The 22,273-nt window shown below is 42.8% G+C and overlaps 1 protein-coding gene across 1 annotated transcript in view; it reads left to right on the top strand.

The window, feature by feature from the left end:
- Window positions 1-22,273, top strand: part of LPCAT4 (lysophosphatidylcholine acyltransferase 4) — a 752,085-nt gene that overhangs the window by 637,522 nt on the left and 92,290 nt on the right. The window contains exon 10 of the mRNA XM_044058233.1: window positions 11,977-12,102. Within this exon, the coding sequence (XP_043914168.1) occupies window positions 11,977-12,102 (126 nt within the window). The remainder of the gene's footprint in view (window positions 1-11,976; window positions 12,103-22,273) is intronic.

The following is a 22,273-nucleotide window of genomic DNA, read 5'->3' as shown; positions in this document are numbered from 1 at the left end:
ACACAGCATCAATGGGACCGGATGGTGTCCCGGGCTGTGTGCTACATGAACTCCAAGAGGAACTAAACCCACACATAAGGCTGCTGTTTAATCTTAGCCTTACTACAGGATACATACCCAAAGAGTGGTGTACGGCAACAGTGGTCCCACTTCACAAAGGCTTCTACGGACCCTGGAAATTACCGCCCCATAAGCTTGATGAGCCTGGTCTGCAAAGCTATGGAGAGGATCATTATGGAACTCATAAACAAAGACATTGTGGACATACAGACATTGGATCCTACCCAATTTGGCTTTGTCAAGGGCAGATCCTGCCTTTTGAACTTGGTCGACTTTATTGAAACAGTCACTAAGGCCATTGATGAGGGTAAGGCAGTTCACACAGCCTACCTTGACCTTGCAAAAGCCTTTGACACAATACCACACTCGGGCATCATAGACAAACTCATCAGCTTAAATGTAAACCCATATGTCACAAGATGGGTTGCAAACTGGCTCAAGGACAGAACCCACGTGGTCAGAGTTGCTGGAGCTATGTCAGACTCTAAGCCAGTCACAAGCGGTTTCCCACAGGGCTCAGTCCTGGGACCCCTCTTGTTCGGCATTTATTTTTCCGAGGAACAGGCAAACATAGGAGGATTGTGGCTGACAAAGTTCGCAGATGACTGCAAACTGGGCGCCATAATTGATACTCCAGCGGACACAAACATCCTTTAGAGAGGCCTCATAGAAACGGATAATTGGTGCCAGAGCCATGGCCTTAAGCTGAACGCCAAAAAATGTATAGTCATACCCTTTGGGAAAAACAAGGTACCAACAAATTACCACATAGGCGGTAATCCATTAAGTACGGAAGAGGTAATCAGGGACCTAGGGACCCAGGTTGACAGTAACCTCTCATTTGACACTCACATTGCCAAAGTGGTTAGGAAGACTTTCTATATTGCCCACCTTATCATGAAGGGTTTCACATCTAGATCAAGAGAGGTCATTGTGCCCCTTTACTCTTCTCTTATCAGACCAATGATTGAGTACAATGCCCCATTTGGGATGTATCTCACCCGACACCTGCAGCAGTTGGAAAGACCCCAAAAGTTCCTCACCAAGAGGATAAAGGGTCTTAAACATATGTCATATGCTGCCCGACTGAAAAAACTCCAGCTCTATTCAGTCGCATACCGCCTACTCAGAGGTGATCTGTGCCTGACGTACAAGGCCATATCCAATCCTGAATTAATGGACATGCTCCACCTCAGAAAATCCAAATCCATCAGAGCCACGAGAACAAGTGACTTAAACCTCAACACAGAAATAAATAGAACATGCTGGAGGGACAGATTCATAACCCAGAGGCTCCCTACACTCTGGAACAGAATCCCAGTCCATGTTAGGCAGAGCCCCTCACTGACTCTATTCAAGAGAAATCTCGACGAGTGGCTGGGAGATCGTAGGTTTATCCCGGGGGTCATCTCTGTGTCACTACTAGACAGAGGCATAGTAAACTAAACCCAAAAAGGGCATAGTATTCTCATCCTAAGGGGTGGTGTAAGTCACATACACTCTGGCTAGGCTTATAAATGCCCTAGGGCAGATAGCCTAGTACGAACCTATGAACCTATAAACATACAAGAAATTTTGTACTAAGTGTCTTAGATGGTGGTTGGAATGAGCTACTCGAGCAGATACAAAAGTGTAAGTGGAAATGTTTAAAGCATAAAACTGTCTGAAATGAAAAACAGTACATAAAGTAAAACAATGTAAAAGTACAGAACAGGAAATAAGAAGAGATAAGATTCCTTTATTGTCATCACACAAGTACAACAAAATTTATAGCACTCCTCCTATATTCACATATAATGAACATAATTAAAGAAGAAAATACAGTACCAAACAATACAATATTTATTTATTTGGTTAACATTTGTTTACTAGGAAAGTCTGACTGGGACAGAGCCCATTTTCAGTGGAGGCCCAGGGAGAAATGCTTCAGATGCATGTCTTTACAATGTGGGAAGAAACCAGAGCACCCAAAGGAAACTCACTCAAACACAGGGAGGATGTGCAGACTCTGCACTGAAGGCACCCCAGCTGAGAATCGAACTGGAGAACCACTTGCTGTGAGATGACAATGCTAACCTCTATGCCACTGCGCCTCCACAATGCAGTGCAGTAAACAACTAAGCTATTGCACTTGAGTACATTGCACATGGAAGGAATAAAGTAAGGTGCACAGAAATATAAACATATACCTTATAGTGCAAATTGCTATTATCTGTATTCAATGTATGGCACTGGGATAGAAACTGTTCTGAACTCTATTTGTCTGAGATGGAACGGACCTGAGCTATCTTCCAGAAGACAGCAGCTCAAACAGGTGATGTCCAGGGTGAGAAGGGTCTTTCAAGATGTTGATTGCCCTGCTCAGACAGCGAGAGCTGGAGTGCTTCCAGAGAGAGCAGTGAGCAGCCAGTGATTTTCTGGGCAAAGTTAATGATTCTTTGAAAGGCCTTCCTCTCTGCCACTGAGCTGTTGACATACCACGTGGAAATGCAATATGTCAGCACACTTTCAATAAAACAGTGGTAAAAAGACATCAGTGGCTTCTCCTGTAGGTTGTTTTTCCTGAGAATCCTCAGGAAATGAGTCTGTGCTGTGCCTTTTTGACTGCCTCCGTGGTGTTTATGGACCAATGGAGAGCTTCTGCCACATGTACACCTAGAAACTTAAAGGCAGGAACCCTATCCACACAGTCTCCACTGATATATACTGGGTTGTGGTCTGCACTGTGCCTCCGGAAATCTATTATGAGTACTTTTGTTTTAGCAGAGTTCAGGGCAAGGTTGTTCTCAGTACACCATGCAACCCTTCTTTGAACTTCATCTGTATGTGCTGTCTTGTCTCCTCCTGAATTAAGTCTAACCACAATGGTGTTGGCCGCAAACTTAATGTTGGTATTCATAGAATGACAGGGGACACAGTCTTGTGTCAAGAGTATACAGAAGGTGGCTCAGTACACAGCCTTGTGGGACACCAGTGTTTAGCCTGAGAGTGGAGGAGAGGTACGGGCCTAGTCTAACCATCTGTGGACAGTTAGTCAAAAAGTTTTTAATCCAACAACAGGGAGGTTCTGAAAGTGACCAGTCAATCCTGGATAACTGTGTCGAAAGCTAAACTAACATCTAGAAAGAGCATCCTCACATAGCTCCCCTTGCTGCTCAATATGACAAAGTGCAGTGTGTAAGGCAGTGGAAATGGCATCTTCCGCAAACCTATTTCCTCTGTAGCCATACTGATGTGTATCTGAGGTAACTAGGAGACTGTCCTTAATGTGTCACAGTACCAGTTGTTCAAAACACTTCATAATGACTGGAGTGAGTGCCACTGGATGGTAGTCATTTAGACTATTGATGATAGGCTTTTTTGACTGTGGAATGATCATAGTTGACTTCAGACAAGATAGAATAGTAGACTTGGACAGAGACAGGTTGAAGATCTTTGTGAAGACCCCACACAGCTAGTCAAAGTATTCTTTCAGCACTCATCCCATCACTCCATCAGGGCCAGCACCCTTTCCTGGATTAACAGTAAAATGAAAAAAAGGCTTCCACCACAGCAAAAAGTTCACTAAGAAATTCTGTTAAAATGTAGGCTTTAATAAAATGAAGAAATAAAAAGCACAAATTGTGCTGTTCAAGTTGCAGGTCAAACAGGATAAGCGCTTTCAGTTAAAAAACTTTCTTCAGATCCTAGTGTGTAGACCTGACTTACTGCTGTTAAATAAAGATCCTTAATTGCTCAACCAATCAAATACAGCAATCAGATGCATGCCTTCCTTAAGCCTCCATTTCATTTCTTAATTAGGCTTCTCTCTTTCAAAATAGATTTAATAGGAACTACTCTGTTGAGTCCTGGAAATAAATTAGCTCTGAGGTTCATGATCCATTTGCTTTCTTCCTTTTCAGTTTTGTTGACAATGTCTCCTCCACGGAGGTTAGTAGTCACAGTTGAGATAACCATAAAGCTAAATGAATGCCCTGGATTTTCAGACACATGTCCATTTAGGGCATTGGTTACCAGTTTACTCTTGATGTCTAACAGGTGGAGAAGCATCCGTTCCTTAAATTTTCTATTGGTCTTTCCTACATAATAGGCTTGACACAAATTACAAGTGCCAATGTATATAACATTCTTGGTGTTGCAGTTAGCAAAACCAGAGTACTTATAGCATTTGTTAGTTACCGGATGAACAAAACTGTTGGAACATTTAATGTGGCTGCAAGCTTTGCAAAAGCCACATTTCCAAGTTCCTAACCTATTTCTTCCCTCTGTACTCTGCTTATTAGGTATTCCATCATAGTTGCACAATAAAGCCTTTAAGTTCTTCTTGTTTTTATAACCAAATTTAGGTGTTTCCCCTACAATTCTCTTAATTTTACTGTCAGCAGTTAAGACTGGCCAAAATTTCTTGATGGAGTCAGTGCTGTAGGTCATCATGCATCTGAGACTGTTGCTGTTCCCACCTTTCTTCACATCACTCTGCTTCCGTTTCGAGTAGTACAGTTGCCCTTTGTTGTATCGAATGGGCATTGTTTTGCCTTTACTCATGACTAATTGTTTTTGATTGTAGCCTCTTGAAGCAACATTCTGTAAGAGTTTGTCTTGTTCCTGCAGAAAATCATCATTGTCAGTACAGAGCTTGGATATCCTGGTCACCTGATTTTCAACAATATTCTGAAAAACATGTCTCGGGTGCATGCTATTGTAGTATAGCATATGGTTCCTCCAGTTTGATTTCCTGAATATAGTGGTGCCGATTCCTTTGCTTTTATTCATTGAAATTCTCACGTCTAAGAAATCAATCTCATTTGCTGATGTTTTCACTTCGAATCTTAGAAAGCTAGTCGTACTTGTTAAATAATTGACGAAATCATTTAGGCGTTGCATACTGCCCTTCCGTAGGAATATAACATCATCCACAAACCTATTGTAGAAGATGATGCATTCCTTCCATTCATTTTTCGTATCCATTTCCCATTGCCTTTCCCATTCAGCTAGGACTATATTGGCATAGCTGTTTGCACAGGGGGTGCCCATGGCTACCCCCCATTTCTGCCGATAGTAGCTCTCACCATAGAGGAACACATTGCTCTCCAGGACCAATTCCAGGAAGCTGCATACTAGATTCACATCCATGTTTACTTCAAAATGAAAGGCAAAGTCCCTTATTGCTTCTATTCCTAGATCATTGGGTATGCAAGTGAATAAATTGTTGACGTCCATAGTCACCAAAATGATGTTGGCTTTATGGTTATCTCAACTGTGACTACTAACCTCCGTGGAGGAGACATTGTCAACAAAACTGAAAAGGAAGAAAGCAAATGGATCATGAATCTCAGAGCTAATTTATTTCCAGGGCTCAACAGAGTAGTTCCTATTAAACCTATTTTGAAAGAGAGAAGCCTAATTAAGAAATGAAATGGAGGTTTAAGGAAGGCGTGCATCTGATTGCTGCATTTGATTGGTTGAGCAATTAAGGATCTTTATTTAACAGCAGTAAGTCAGGTCTACACACTAGGATCTGAAGAAGGTTTTTTAACTGAAAGCGCTTATCCTGTTTGACCTGCAACTTGAACAGCACACTTTGTGCTTTTTATTTCTTCATTTTATTAAAGCCTACATTTTAACAGAATTTCTTAGTGAACTTTTTGCTGTGGTGGACAATGACAATACTGGTACAAACTATACATCGTCTGTGTTAAAAAACAAGCTCCTTTGTCCCCAGTAATCATCCCACTGTGGAGATGTTCTTATGGTTATGTGAGAATGAGGTGTTTGAATGGAGGACAAAAGGAAAAAGTAAACACTATTACAATTTAATACAGGATGAGTTTCAGGCGTTAAAAGAGTTGCAAACAATGAAAGAAATTATTTTCAGGCCAGCTGACAAAGGAGGAGCTTTAATAGTGATGAATCAATACAGTATGCCCAGAAAATGCAGGATATGTTAAGCCATAGTGATACGTACCACAACACCGAGAAGTATCAAGTAGGCAGACTGATGTCCTCAGTACAGAATGTCCTGTATGACAAATTAATGACTAGAGCAATTGATAAAAATCTGTATGACTTTCTTGAAATGGTATATCCAACTATACCTGTTATCAAAGGGTTGCCTAAGATTCATAAGAACAGTGTTGACCCCCCTCTGAGACCGATAGTTTCGTGGAGAGGATGGGTCACTGAGCCCAATTCAATCTGTGTGGAAACTGAACTCAAGAAGTTGTTGCCTTTCGCACATACTGTATTGAGGGACACCGACCAGCTGCTGGAGAGACTTTATGAAAGAATGGAGCAAGAAAGCTCCATAGACAACCTCATTTTGGTGACTATGGACGTCAACAATTTATTCACTTGCATACCCAATGATCTAGGAATAGAAGCAGTAAGGGACTTTGCCTTTCATTTTGAAGTAAACATGGATGTGAATCTAGTATGCAGCTTCCTGGAATTGGTCCTGGAGAGCAATGTGTTCCTCTATGGTGAGAGCTACTATCGGCAGAAATGGGGGGTAGCCATGGGCACCCCCTGTGCAAACAGCTATGCCAATATAGTCCTAGCTGAATGGGAAAGGCAATGGGAAATGGATACGAAAAATGAATGGAAGGAATGCATCATCTTTTACAACAGGTTTGTGGATGATGTTATATTCCTACGGAAGGGCAGTATGCAACGCCTAAATGATGTCGTCAATTATTTAGCAAGTACGACTAGCTTTCTAAGATTCAAAGTGAAAACATCAGCAAATGAGATTGATTTCTTAGACGTGAGAATTTCAATGAATAAAAGCAAAGGAATCGGCACCACTATATTCAGGAAATCAAACTGGAGGAACCATATGCTATACTACAATAGCATGCACCCGAGACATGTTTTTCAGAATATTGTTGAAAATCAAGTGACCAGGATATCCAAGCTCTGTACTGACAATGATGATTTTCATCACTGCCTTACACACTGCACTTTGTCATATTGAGCAGCAAGGGGAGCTATGTGAGGATGCTCTTTCTAGATGTTAGTTTAGCTTTCGACACAGTTATCCAGGATTGACTGGTCACTTTCAGAACCTCCCTGTTGTTGGATTAAAAACTTTTTGACTAACTGTCCACAGATGGTTAGACTAGGCCCGTACCTCTCCTCCACTCTCAGGCTAAACACTGGTGTCCCACAAGGCTGTGTACTGAGCCACCTTCTGTATACTCTTGACACAAGACTGTGTCCCCTGTCATTCTATGAATACCAACATTAAGTTTGCGGCCAACACCATTGTGGTTAGACTTAATTCAGGAGGAGACAAGACAGCACATACAGATGAAGTTCAAAGAAGGGTTGCATGGTGTACTGAGAACAACCTTGCCCTGAACTCTGCTAAAACAAAAGTACTCATAATAGATTTCCGGAGGCACAGTGCAGACCACAACCCAGTATATATCAGTGGAGACTGTGTGGATAGGGTTCCTGCCTTTAAGTTTCTAGGTGTACATGTGGCAGAAGCTCTCCATTGGTCCATAAACACCATGGAGGCAGTCAAAAAGGCACAGCACAGACTCATTTCCTGAGGATTCTCAGGAAAAACAACCTACAGGAGAAGCCACTGATGTCTTTTTACCACTGTTTTATTGAAAGTGTGCTGACATATTGCATTTCCACGTGGTATGTCAACAGCTCAGTGGCAGAGAGGAAGGCCTTTCAAAGAATCATTAACTTTGCCCAGAAAATCACTGGCTGCTCACTGCTCTCTCTGGAAGCACTCCAGCTCTCGCTGTCTGAGCAGGGCAATCAACATCTTGAAAGACCCTTCTCACCCTGGACATCACCTGTTTGAGCTGCTGTCTTCTGGAAGATAGCTCAGGTCCGTTCCATCTCAGACAAATAGAGTTCAGAACAGTTTCTATCCCAGTGCCATACATTGAATACAGATAATAGCAATTTGCACTATAAGGTATATGTTTATATTTCTGTGCACCTTACTTTATTCCTTCCATGTGCAATGTACTCAAGTGCAATAGCTTAGTTGTTTACTGCACTGCATTGTGGAGGCGCAGTGGCATAGAGGTTAGCATTGTCATCTCACAGCAAGTGGTTCTCCAGTTCGATTCTCAGCTGGGTGCCTTCAGTGCAGAGTCTGCACATCCTCCCTGTGTTTGAGTGAGTTTCCTTTGGGTGCTCTGGTTTCTTCCCACATTGTAAAGACATGCATCTGAAGCATTTCTCCCTGGGCCTCCACTGAAAATGGGCTCTGTCCCAGTCAGACTTTCCTAGTAAACAAATGTTAACCAAATAAATAAATATTGTATTGTTTGGTACTGTATTTTCTTCTTTAATTATGTTCATTATATGTGAATATAGGAGGAGTGCTATAAATTTTGTTGTACTTGTGTGATGACAATAAAGGAATCTTATCTCTTCTTATTTCCTGTTCTGTACTTTTACATTGTTTTACTTTATGTACTGTTTTTCATTTCAGACAGTTTTATGCCTTAAACATTTCCACTTACACTTTTGTATCTGCTCGAGTAGCTCATTCCAACCACCATCTAAGACACTTAGTACAAAATTTCTTGTATGTTTATAGGTTCATAGGTTCGTACTAGGCTATCTGCCCTAGGGCATTTATAAGCCTAGCCAGAGTGTATGTGACTTACACCACCCCTTAGGATGAGAATACTATGCCCTTTTTGGGTTTAGTTTACTATGCCTCTGTCTAGTAGTGACACAGAGATGACCCCCGGGATAAACCTACGATCTCCCAGCCACTCGTCGAGATTTCTCTTGAATAGAGTCAACAATTTATTCACTTGCATACCCAATGATCTAGGAATAGAAGCAATAAGGGACTTTGCCTTTCATTTTGAAGTAAACATGGATGTGAATCTAGTATGCAGCTTCCTGGAATTGGTCCTGGAGAGCAATGTGTTCCTCTATGGTGAGAGCTACTATCGGCAGAAATGGGGGGTAGCCATGGGCACCCCCTGTGCAAACAGCTATGCCAATATAGTCCTAGCTGAATGGGAAAGGCAATGGGAAATGGATACGAAAAATGAATGGAAGGAATGCATCATCTTCTACAATAGGTTTGTGGATGATGTTATATTCCTACGGAAGGGCAGTATGCAACGCCTAAATGATGTCGTCAATTATTTAACAAGTACGACTAGCTTTCTAAGATTCAAAGTGAAAACATCAGCAAATGAGATTGATTTCTTAGACGTGAGAATTTCAATGAATAAAAGCAAAGGAATCGGCACCACTATATTCAGGAAATCAAACTGGAGGAACCATATGCTATACTACAATAGCATGCACCCGAGACATGTTTTTCAGAATATTGTTGAAAATCAAGTGACCAGGATATCCAAGCTCTGTACTGACAATGATGATTTTCTGCAGGAACAAGACAAACTCTTACAGAATGTTGCTTCAAGAGGCTACAATCAAAAACAATTAGTCATGAGTAAAGGCAAAACAATGCCCATTCGATACAACAAAGGGCAACCGTACTACTCGAAACAGAAGCAGAGTGATGTGAAGAAAGGTGGGAACAGCAACAGTGTCAGATGCATGATGACCTACAGCACTGACTCCTTTGATGTCTGTGAAACCATCAAGAAATTTTGGCCAGTCTTAACTGCTGACAGTAAAATTAAGAGAATTGTAGGGGAAACACCTAAATTTGGTTATAAAAACAAGAAGAACTTAAAGGCTTTATTGTGCAACTATGATGGAATACCTAATAAGCAGAGTACAAAAGGAAGAAATAGGTTAGGAACTTGGAAATGTGGCTTTTGCAAAGCTTGCAGCCACATTAAATGTTCCAACAGTTTTGTTCATCCGGTAACTAACAAATGCTATAAGTACTCTGGTTTTGCTAACTGCAACACCAAGAATGTTATATACATTGGCACTTGTAATTTGTGTCAAGCCTATTATGTAGGAAAGACCAATAGAAAATTTAAGGAACGGATACTTCACCACCTGTTAGACATCAAGAGTAAACTGGTAACCAATGCCCTAAATGGACATGTGTCTGAAAATCCAGGGCATTCATTTAGCTTTATGGTTATCTCAACTGTGACTACTAACCTCCGTGGAGGAGACATTGTCAACAAAACTGAAAAGGAAGAAAGCAAATGGATCATGAACCTCAGAGCTAATTTATTTCCAGGGATCAACAGAGTAGTTCCTATTAAACCTATTTTGAAAGAGAGAAGCCTAATTAAGAAATGAAATGGAGGCTTAAGGAAGGCATGCATCTGATTGCTGTATTTGATTGGTTGAGCAATTAAGGATCTTTATTTAACAGCAGTAAGTCAGGTCTACACACTAGGATCTGAAGAAAGTTTTTTAACTGAAAGCGCTTATCCTGTTTGACCTGCAACTTGAACAGCACAATTTGTGCTTTTTATTTCTTCATTTTATTAAAGCCTACATTTTAACAGAATTTCTTAGTGAACTTTTTGCTGTGGTGGAAGCCTTTTTTTCTTTTTACTATTTTTGCCTATTAAGGCTTCCTCTGGAGGTGGTTTTTGGTTTGATTGGTTGTTTTCCTGGATTAACCACTTTGAGCATACATCTTACATCATGCTCTTGTACTATGAAGGTGTGGTTGTAGGAAGCCGGTGTAGATGACGTTAGACTGCTGTGCCTATCTGCTGATGCCTAGACATGACTCCCTCTGCTGTTTCAACCTCAAAACAGGTGAAGAAATAGTTATGTTTCTCTGTCATTGAGTTATATCCATCAACAGCCATATGATTACTGGTTTTATGACTGGTGATGTGTTGAATACCTTGCCATAGTCGTCATGGGTCCTTGTTGGTGAAGTGGTCCTCTGTCTTCCTTTTATAAGCCACTTCAGCCTCTCGTATGGCTTTCCTTTTAATTGGCTCTAGTCACGCAATAAAGGACTCTGTTGCCAGACCTGAAGGCTGTACTGAGGTGCTTGAGGTGAGATCTGACCTCCTTCATCACCCAGGGCTTCTGATTATGGTGCACATGGATGTGCTTGCTAAGAGTGACTTTGTCAACACAGGTTTTTTACATAGCAGAGTACTGTTTATGTGGACTCTTCCAGATCCTGATCCTGAAAAATGTCCCAGTTAGTTTGTTCAAAGCAATCCTGTAGCTGTGAGAATGCACCTTCTGGACATATTTTAACAATCTTTGTAGTAATATGGTCTCTCTTCCTAACAGGAATCTATGTTGGAGTTAAGAGTATGGATAAATGGAGCCTTGATATTTGAGTAGGCCATGTCCAATGGTTTTTGCTCCTTGGTTGCACATTTTGTTGACATGAAGGCATGTTGATGAAATTTGGGGAGAACTGACTTTGTCTGTCTGATTGAGTTGCAAGTTAAACAGTGGTCTTTCTTTTAATAAATGAAGGGAAATTTTAATATCTAACTAAGCTATCATCAACATAGGCATGGGGGATGTCATTTTGAATGTTTTATATGAATGATGGTGTCTCGAGAATGTAGCTATCCCTTATGTTGTGTGGCAGTATCATAGTGGGACATAAAATTCACTTCCTTATGTAGAGATAAAATGTACAGCATTCTGATCATCCCACCATCAAATATGTGTGTGTACTGCCTAATAAGTCACTAACAAGCAAACTTTTTCTTTAGATTAGGTGCCAGGAGACTGGAAGACAAGTAAGCTGGCTGTGATTGGCCCTTTGAATCCACTAAACTAGGCATTTTTTTAATTCCTTGCAGGCTACACCCATAGTTAGTGCAGGTGTCGTTAAGCACATTGTTTAACCTCTAATCTTGAATTTGTAGTGGTAAAGTACATGTGGCTTAGAAGATGAGATATAGTGCTGTTACCCTGGGGAAGATTTAATGAGTGATGCACAAAACAACTTTGCTTAGCTGACTGAAGTCCATATGTTCTTAAAATTGTCTCTGTTTTCAGAGCCCTGGGTGTACCGGCCACTACATATGAATTTGAAGGGAGCCAGCCTGTGAATGTCACCGGCCATCTGAAACTGCCTCTGGAACCAGTCATCTGGAATGTACACAAGTTACTAAAAAAGGAAGGGTGAGTAATATAATCAAAGTAATTAAGACATTGTCCCGCTGTGGCACCTACCAGTTGACAACACCATGTTTCATAAAAAAGGAAGGGTGAGTAATATAATCAAAGTAATTAAGACATTGTCCCGCTGTGGCACCTACCAGTTGACAACACCATGTTTCATAAAAAAGGAAGGGTGAGTAATATAATCAAAGTAATTAAGACATTGTCCTGCTGTGGCACCTACCAGTTGACAACACCATGTTTCATAAAAAAGGAAGGGTGAGTAATATAATCAAAGTAATTAAGACATTGTCCCGCTGTGACACCTACCAGTTGACAACACCATGTTTCATAAAAAAGGAAGGGTGAGTAATATAATCAAAGTAATTAAGACATTGTCCCGCTGTGGCACCTACCAGTTGACAACACCATGTTTCATAAAAAAGGAAGGGTGAGTAATATAATCAAAGTAATTAAGACATTGTCCCACTGTGACACCTACCAGTTGACAACACCATGTTTCATAAAAAAGGAAGGGTGAGTAATATAATCAAAGTAATTAAGACATTGTCCCGCTGTGACACCTACCAGTTGACAACACCATGTTTCATTTCGACAGATACATTTCAACATGTCTACTCAGGTGTAGTGTTAGGCAATTTACATTTTATACCTTTAGCTTACGGTACACCCACCTTGACATCTGCTCATCTCTCAGGACATTCTCTGTGATGTCTCATCCCTTGATATCATCCCTTGCTTAAAACTCATAGCAAGCACTAAATAACCCTAGCACTAGACCCCCCTATACTGTCCAGAAGGACAAGGCTCTCTGTTTGTCCCCCACCAGCCAATCAGAAAAACAGCTTACTCTACCTATTCAGGCATGTCCAAAGGGCAGTTTCCGGTGTACTCTCCAGTCCACCTGGTGAATCTGGGCATTTTGAGGCAATTTTACAACTGCCTCATGTACACAGACAACCCTCTCCTCCTACCACCAAACACTAATATATGTGAGAGATGCAATTATACAGCCAAACTGGAGGCAAAGCTCTGTCAACCCAAGACTGTAACTGACAGTCAAGAGGAGAAGGGTAATACTTGCAACACACCACCAGTCTCACATAGACCTAATAAACCAACACCAGCAAATAACACACATGAATACATGAAAACATACTTGGAGGCTCTAAATAAAAATCTGCAAAAGCAACAGAGACCTCCAAAACAGACATCGAAGCAACCTCCACACCCCATCACCAACCATGAAACACATACTTCACATAATCAGTGTGCCACGCAATCACAGCCCTTAATGCAAAATAACATACCCAACACACTAGTAATAGGTGACTCTATAGTCAGGCACACTGATATCCCACTAACTAGGCTGGACAAGGAGAAGGTTACAGTTAGCTGCCTGTCGGGTTTCAGGATCCGCCACATAACACAAGCACTCAGGTCACTCCAGAACAAGTACAAATACGACTCTAGCATTGTTCATGTTGGTGTGAATTACCTCAGATGTACCTCCCTGGACTACATGAAAAGAGACATGGGCGAGCTCTCTGATCATGTAGCCCAGGCTGGTATGACCCTGACCCTGAGTAGCATCCTGCCCTCACCAAGAATGATGCCACATTATAAAGAAAAAATGATCAGTTTTCAACAACTGGTTAAGTTTCTGGTGTCATTCAAAGGGGATCCAGTATCTGTCCGCCTGGGATGACATGCTCAACAAGCCATGTTGCTTCGCAAGAGATGGCTTGCACCTGTCACCCTTAGGCTTTCGAATACTGGCCAAAGCTCTTGCTGCCCCTATAGTGCCCTTCTTAGTCAAGGCTCAAAAGACAAACCCACCACTATAAATAACACAAGTAACCAAAAACTGAGGGTAATGCTACTCAACACCAGAAGTCTAAACCTCAAAATGCACACACTCAAGGCACTCCTCAGTATGGAGAACATCGACATCTGTGCAGTAACAGAAACTTGGTTTAAGAGCTGAGAGCACCCCAGCACTACTAGGCTATAACTCATACCATACCTTTCGGCCACAGAACCAGGACCGAAACACAAAAGGTGGGGGTGTATCCATATTCATCAAGGATACCCACACCTCCAGGTTAGTGGCACAGCACAATGCATCAGAGATCATCCACACACACATGCATCAGAGATCATCCACACACACCACAAAGCCAGTCTCACATACACCTGTCGTATCAGCAAACCAAACACATAAACACACAAAAACATACTCGGAGGCTCTAAATAAAAATCTGCCAAAGCAGCAGAGACCTCCAAAGCAGACATCCAAGCAACCGCTACCCCACAACAATACCCACGAATCACATATTTCACAAAGTCAGTGTGCCACAGTCACAGCCCTTAAGGCTAAACAACACACCTAATACACTTGTAATAGGTGTCTCTATTGTCAGACACACTGACGTCCCACTCACCAGACTGAACAATGAGAAGGTCACTGTAAGCTGCCTGTCGGGTGCCAGGATCTGCCACATAACACAAGCACTCAGGTCACTCCAAAGCAAGTATAAATATGACTCCGTCATTGTCCATGCTGATGTGAATGACCTGAAATGTACCTCCCTGGACTATATGAAAAGAGACATAGAGGAGCTCTCTGACCATGTAGCCCAGGCTGGTATGTCTCTGACCTTGAGTAGCATCTTGCCCTCACCAAGAATGATGCCACAGTATAAAGACAAAATGATCAATTTTAACAATTGGCTAAAGTATTGGTGTCATTCAAAGGGGATCCAGTGTCTGTCAGCCTGGGACGACATGCTCGACAAGCCACGTTGCTTCACTAAGGATGGCTTGCACCTGTCACCACTGGGCTTTCAAATACTGGCTAAGGCTCTTGCCTCCCCCATAGTGCCTTTTTTAGGCAAGGCTCAAAAGACAAACCCACCTCCATAGACAACACAAGGAAAAAAAAACTAAGGGTAATGCTGCTCAATGCCAGAAGTCTAAACCTCAAGATGCATGCACTCGAGGGTCTCCTCACTATGGAGAGTATTGATATCTGTGCAGTAACAGAAACCTGATTCAAGGCTCCCAAGAGCACCCCAGCACTACCAGGTTATACCTCATACCATGCTTTTCGGCCCCAAAACTCGGACCGAATTACAAAAGGAGGGGGTGTATCCATATTCATCAAAGATACCTACACCTCCAGGTTAGTGACACTGCATGAAGCATCGGAGACCATCCATGTGCAACTAACAGTGGGCAAAACTGCCTTTCAGTTTGTATCCTGCTACAGACCACCCTCCCAAACTCAGGAACCCCACTTGGCATTCCTGAGAACACTGGAGAATATGAAGGTCTCTCCAAACACCATAATATTGGGTGACTTCAACTACCCAAACATTGACTGGGAAAACTACTCAAGCCCCAACACCCTAGCCCAATGGTTCCTAGAATTTATAAACTCAAATGCTATGGAACAACTGGTCACCACTCCCACAAGAGGGGACAACATATTGGACCTGGTCATCACCAACATGGGGACTCTGTTCCACACCGGAATTAAACCCCTCATTGGTAAGATCAGACCATAAATTAATCTCACTGGACATCCATATCCCGTCCCCACCCCCAGCCAAGGAAACCACGGTGAAAAATTTCTCAAAAGCAAACTTCACACTTCTCAATACCGAGGTGGAATCCTTCAAAGCCCCCGGGCCAGTGGAAAATACTGCCCAAACCACAGAATCCCTTACAAACGCATTCTATGGACACCTACAGGAATGCATGAATCGTGCTATCCCAGATAAAACCAAGACTCACTCCTCCAAAGGCAGGAGACCTGTCTGGTGGACCCCAGCCATAAATAAGCTATACAACAGAAGGAGGAAGCTACTACATGATAGAGCAAAATCCCAAAAAGGGAAGGCATCTCTGATCAGTACTAGCAAGCAACTACGATCCCTCATAAAATCATCCAAGGCCAGCTTCGAAAAGAAAAATTGCACAAGACGCTAAAGATAATCACAAGGCTTTCTTTAGTTATGTCAGGAATATGGGTAGCAACTCCCAGATATGCTCTGAGTTAGTGCAAAATGACAAAAAATACACTGAACCCACAGACATTGCCAACATCCTGGCAGACAGGTTCAGTGCAAACTTCTCCCCCACTTCCCCCCCAAAAGAGCAAATGTCCATCCCAACAGAATATAGCCTCCCTGACATCACAGTTGCACAGGTGAAAGCTGCCCTCTCAAAAGCAAAAAACACAGCATTAATGGGACCGGACGGTGTCCCAGGCTGCGTCTTACATGAGCTTCAAGAAGAACTGAACCCTCACATAGTCACTGTTCAATCTCAGCATTACTACAGGATATGTGCCCAAAGAATGGGGTACAGCAACAGTGGTCCTGCTCCACAAAGTTGGTGCCACAACGGACCCCGGTAACTATTGCCCCATAAACCTGACTAGTCTGGTCTGCAAAGCTATGGAGCGTATCATCATGGAACTCATAAACAAAGACATTGGGAACCTCCAGACACTGGATCCTACCCAATTCGGCTTTAAGGGCAGATCTTGCCTCTTAAACCTAGTTGACTTCTTTGAAACTACTAAGTCAGCAAGGCCATAGATGAAGGGAAGGTAGTCCACATAGCCTACCTGGACCTTGCAAAAGCCTTCGACACAATACCCCACTCATGCATCATAAATAAGCTCACCAGCTTAAATATCAACCCCTATGTCACACGATGGGTTGCAAACTGGCTCAGGGATAGAACCCACATGGTCAGAATTGCAGGTGCCATGTCAGACTCAAAACAAGATGTTCTTCATCTCACATTGCTGCAGTCCTTACATATGGGTAGTCCGCTGTCCTCGGTCGGCCCGAATACCAAAGTATTAGGCTGACGTCGGTCATGGGCGCTCAGATCTGACATCAGAGCGTCAGGGTATAAAAGCGCATGACCAACGTCATATCCTCAGTCTTTTTTGCCGCATGGTCCGATGCAGAAGCAGCATTGCAAGTGCCGTTCGGCGTTCTGAAATTTTCGTATTCTGAGTTTCAGACCGAAACCAAGTTGGGCTAAGTACCCGTTGGGAATATTTTTGTTTTTCTTGCCTCAGTTAATTCGGATGTCAGAAAAAGTGAATAATTGTATTTCTTGTGGGAAACAGATACCGCATAGGGATTATCACTCTCTTTGCATTCCTTGTTTGGGACGGACCACGGCGTAGTCGGTGTCGGTTTTGTGCTAGGTTTAATAAGCGCACTATAAAAAGAAGGTTAGATTGTGCTAGATTAGTCTTTGGTAAGCGGTGTAATTATAATATGCCGTCGGATCCTCCGGCGCCGCTTCCGAAGAAGCGCAAAGACAAATCCTTGAAACCTAGACAGGTTGATTCGTCCGTTTCGGACGCCGGTCCTGCAGAACCTACAGTGGAGCAGGTGGATCCGGCTGAAGTTTCTGTTGAGTCTCTGGGGGAAACTTTGATTTTGCAGGATGTGGTCTCACAGGAGTCAGGTCAAGCTGAAGGGGCCTCTCAGGTTACTGTTCTCCCTTCTATGCCTAAGGTGGTTAGGCCTTCTGCTACTATTTCTAAGGCTTCTTCTAAGGGCAGATCTGTTTTGCCTTCCTCTGGTGTCCCTCCAGGTACTTCAGGGTCTGTGCCTAAAAAGCACATGCTTAAAATGGCAGAAGATTTGATTACTTTAGTTAGAGGTTCCATGCCACCTCCTGATAAGAGGCCTAGGGTGGAGCCAGAGTTGGAAAGTTTGGATCAGGCCTCAGATGACTCAGACTCTTCTGCTGAAGATATTCAAGATTTTCCCCCTTATTCGGATTCTGATGCAGAGGATTCCACTCCTTCTGCTTCTCCTCCAGAGGATTTTTCATTTTCAGAAACTCTGCATTCCATGAGGGAGCATTTTAAGTTGGAAGGACAGGATTTCTCTGATTCACGGAAGAGGCTTAGGGAATTCTTGTTTTTACCACAGCATAGACCCTTGGCTATACCTCCTGTTTTGGATGTTGTTCTGGATGTTTTCTCGGAGGCTTTCCTTAATCCAGATTCTTTGCCTCCTGCGCCTGTTAAACCGGACAGGTATTACAGGGTGCCTGAGGCTCATAAATATCTGTATAAGAGTCCTAGGGCGGACCCAGAAACTATTAGTCAGGGGCCTAAGGGTGTTAGAGCTTCTGTTGTAAAGAATCCGGTTCCTCTAGATAAGGAAGCTAGAGCTTTGGATAGATGGGGTAAGAAGGTGTATACCTCTTCTACTTTAGCAATGAGGGCTTTAAATTGCCAGTTTCATATGTTGTAATATCAGAATTTCCTTCTTTCTCAGCTAAAATCTAAAGTGGATGCTTTGGCAGAGGGCATAGAGTGTAAAGAATTGCAAGATTTAGTACATGTCTCTGAACAGGTGGGTAAGCATTCTTTGCAATGTGGTTTTGATGCTGTACAAGCCTCTTCTAGGGTGGCTGCCACTGGTTCAGTTCTTCGTAGGCACGCCTGGCTTAAGGATCAGAATTTGTCCGAGCATGTTAAAACTAGAATTCTGGATGCCCCTTTACAGTCTGAAGTTTTGTTTGGTCCCCCTGTGGAGTCGGTTTTGAAGAAAATGGAAGACAAGGCTAAGTCCATGCAGACTGTTAAAGATTTTTAGCAGGTGCAACCTCCAAAGTTTAGTAGAAATTGGCCTACTAAGGGGTGGACCTACCCTTCTTCTGATTCTCAGTCTAGGGGTAGATCTAGGCGTGGCAGGGGCAGAGCTCACAGTACATTCAGGCCTAGAACTTGGAGTTCACCTGCACAATCTGCAGGTGAGGGCAGGGGCCAGTCCTTTCGTAAACAGGCCCAATGACCTGCATTTTCAGCTGCCAGATTCTTCTTCCCTGGCAGCTCCTTTGGGAGGAAAGTTAGCACTCTTCAAGCAAAACTGGCTTTTAGTCACCCAGGACAAATGGGTATTGGACATTATAAACCGAGGCTACAAGTTCTATTTCCATACATTGCCTCCTTTCAAAGGCATGCCAGACGTTCCTCCTCGGCAAAGGATAGAGGCTCACAAGCAGATTTCTTTACTTCTTCAAATAGGAGCTATACAGCCAGTTCCTCTGTCAGAAGTGGGACTAGGATTTTATTCTCGCCTGTTTCTAGTACCAAAGAAAGGGAACACGTGGAGACCAATTTTGGATTTATCTATCCTCAACACTTATCTGGACATTCCAAAGTTCAAAATGCTGACGTTACAACAGCTTTTACCTCTGTTGGGAAAAGATCACTGGATGGTAACTCTGGATCTCAAAGAGGCTTATCTTCATGTTCCTATCAGGCCCAGTTGCAGGAGGTACCTGCGTTTTCGGGCTGGAAGTTTACATTATCAGTTCTCTGCATTGCCCTTTGGCTTATCTACTGCGCCCAGAGTGTTTACGAAGGTTCTGGCTCCAGTGATAGCCTTTTTCAGGTTAAGAGGAATACAGATTTATCCTTATTTGGACGATTGCCTGATTATTGCACAACACAAAGACAAACTTCTGCAGCATCTACAGTATGTGATGGTAGTGTTAAGATGCCTAGGGTATTCTGTGAATGAAACAAAGTCCAGTCTAGTACCCTCTCAGGACATGTGCTTTCTGGGTGTGAGACTGAATACAGCTTCCCAGATGGCCTTTTTGACCCCGGACAAACAAAGAAGCCTTTCTCTTTATTTCCATCAAATGTCTCTACAGTCCAGGCTGACTGCAAGGACAGTCCTTCAAGCCTTGGGGTTCATGGCATCTTGTATTCTGGTGCTTCCCAATGCCAAACTGCATATGAGGAAGCTTCAATGGTATCTCAAAATGTATGGACACAACACTGCCAAGATCTAGACACTGTCATTCAGATAATACCTTGCATTCAGAAAGAATTTTTGTGGTGGGCTCAGGAATGTCACCTAAACAAGGGACTCTCTGTGACCCGACCAGAGGTGAGTCAGATTCTAACGACAGATGCCTCGGACAAGGCTTGGGAGCACACCTCAATGGAAAATGGGTGCAAGACACGTGGCCTGTCAGACTTCAACATTTGCATATCAACTTGAAGGAGATGTTAGCAGTCCAATTTGCATTGATGGCTTTCAAGGATTTACTTCACCCAGGACAGGTGTTGATTCAAACAGACAACACTACTGTCATGTGGTACATCAACAAGCAAGGGGAACCCATTCGCACCCTCTTTGCAGGCAAGCGATGATTTTGTGGGAGACTGCTCTCAGTTTACACCTCAATCTTCAGGCAAGGTTTCTACCAGGAGCACAGAACTCCTTAGCGGATGTGTTGAGCAGACAAATTGTGGATCCTCACGAGTGGAAACTGGATCCTCATGTGTTTCAAAAGTTGACAGTGTTATGGGGGACTCCAGACATAGATCTGTTTGCTTCTCCACTAAATTACCAGTTGCCAAAGTTTTGCACGAAATTGTTTCATCCCACAGCTTGGAAGGTGGATGCTCTATCATTCAGTTGGAGCAATCTTCATGTCTATGCCTTTCCACCTCTGCCTCTCATTCCCAAGGTACTCCTGAAGGCCAGAATAGACAAGCCATCCATGATTCTGATAGCGCCGGATTGGCCTCGACAGCACTGGTACCCACTACTGAGGAGTTTGGTAGAGGAGCCTCCATGGCCTCAGCCTTTGATTCCGCATCTTTTGTCTCAGGAGGGCAATCACTTCCTCAATGTCAAGATTCAGTCTCTGCATCTCACAGCCTGGCATATTCTGTTTTAGACCCTGGAGGGTCTCAGCTTCCACAACAAGTTTTGGATGTTATTTTGGAGGCCAGAAGGCCTAGTACAAGGAAAGTTTACGCTGATAAATGGAGGAGATTTTTTCTTTGGAGCAAAGCAAAGGACTTTGATGTTTCCAAGCCTGATTTAAGTGTTTCTCTTCAATATCTTACTGAGTTATTGGACAAGGGTTTGTCTTTTTCCTCGATAAAGGTTCATACTGCAGCCATTTCTGCTCACTATGACTGTGACCCTCCTTTATTTTCCCATCCTTTGTTTAAGCAATTTCTTAGAGGGGCAAAGAACATAAGACCCCCACGTAGAGCTCCTACTCCTGCTTGGGATCTCAATTTTGTGTTGGAAAAGCTTACTCTACAACCTTTTGAGCCTGCAGCTACTGCCGAGTTAAAGTATTTATCATGGAAGACTGCTTTTTTGTTGGCCATTACCTCTGCAAGAAGGGTTTCTGAGTTACAGGCCCTTATGGCAGTGGAACCTTTCCTGATTTTTCATAAGGATAGGGTATCTTTGCGTACTAATCCTTCCTTTATGCCTAAAGTGGTTTCTAGTGTGGCCTTGAACCAAACTATTCATTTGCCTACTTTTTATGCAAACCCCCAAAATAAAGGGGAGAAGATTTTGCATACTTTGGATATTCACAGGCAGTTACGTTATTATTTGAGCAGAACCAAGGGGTTCAGGCAGTCTCAGCAGTTGTTTGTTTCTTTTGCTTTGGGTTCTCAGGGAAAACCTGTTTCAAAACAAACTATTTCTAAATGGATTGGGTTTTGTATTTCTTTCTGTTATTCCCATCATGGTAAGGAGATTCCGCCTGGAATCAGACCTCATTCCACTAGAGCTACTGCCACTTCTACTGCCTTTCTAAGGGGGGTAGCTACTAAAGATATTTTGGAAGCAGCCACTTGGAGTTCAGTACATACTTTTTCCAAGCATTACCACCTTCCTCTTTATTCTAAGTCTAGGGCTGGATTTGCCACTGCAATATTACAGGGCATTTTAGCAGCCCCTAATGCGTTATGATTTTGCCATCCTCCCTTTACCTCTGCTTTGGGATTCTACCCATATGTAAGGACTGCAGCAATGTGAGATGAAGAACATAGTACAGTTTTGTACCTACCATAAATGTAGATGTTCGAAGATCCACATTGCTGCAGTCCAATTTACCCTCCCTCCTTCCCCTCTGTAGTTTGGCAGGGTTATATGGTTTGGGTGATGGTTGTTGTTGGGTATGTTTTTGGGAGGTATCCTGTTTTTGGGCTGTGGCCTTTCTTTTTAGGGCCTTCTGACATCTGAGGCAAGAAAAGACTGAGGATATGACGTCGGTCATGCGCTTTTATACCCTGACGCTCTGATGTCAGATCTGAGCGCCCATGACCGACGTCAGCCTAATACTTTGGTATTCG

This window comes from Protopterus annectens, chromosome 16.part0 (genome assembly GCF_019279795.1).
Source record: "Protopterus annectens isolate FY-2018-M chromosome 16.part0, PAN1.0, whole genome shotgun sequence".
Taxonomy (NCBI): domain Eukaryota; kingdom Metazoa; phylum Chordata; order Ceratodontiformes; family Protopteridae; genus Protopterus; species Protopterus annectens.
The sequence above is the reverse complement of the archived record's forward strand: the minus strand, read 5'-3'. Positions and strand labels throughout refer to the sequence as shown.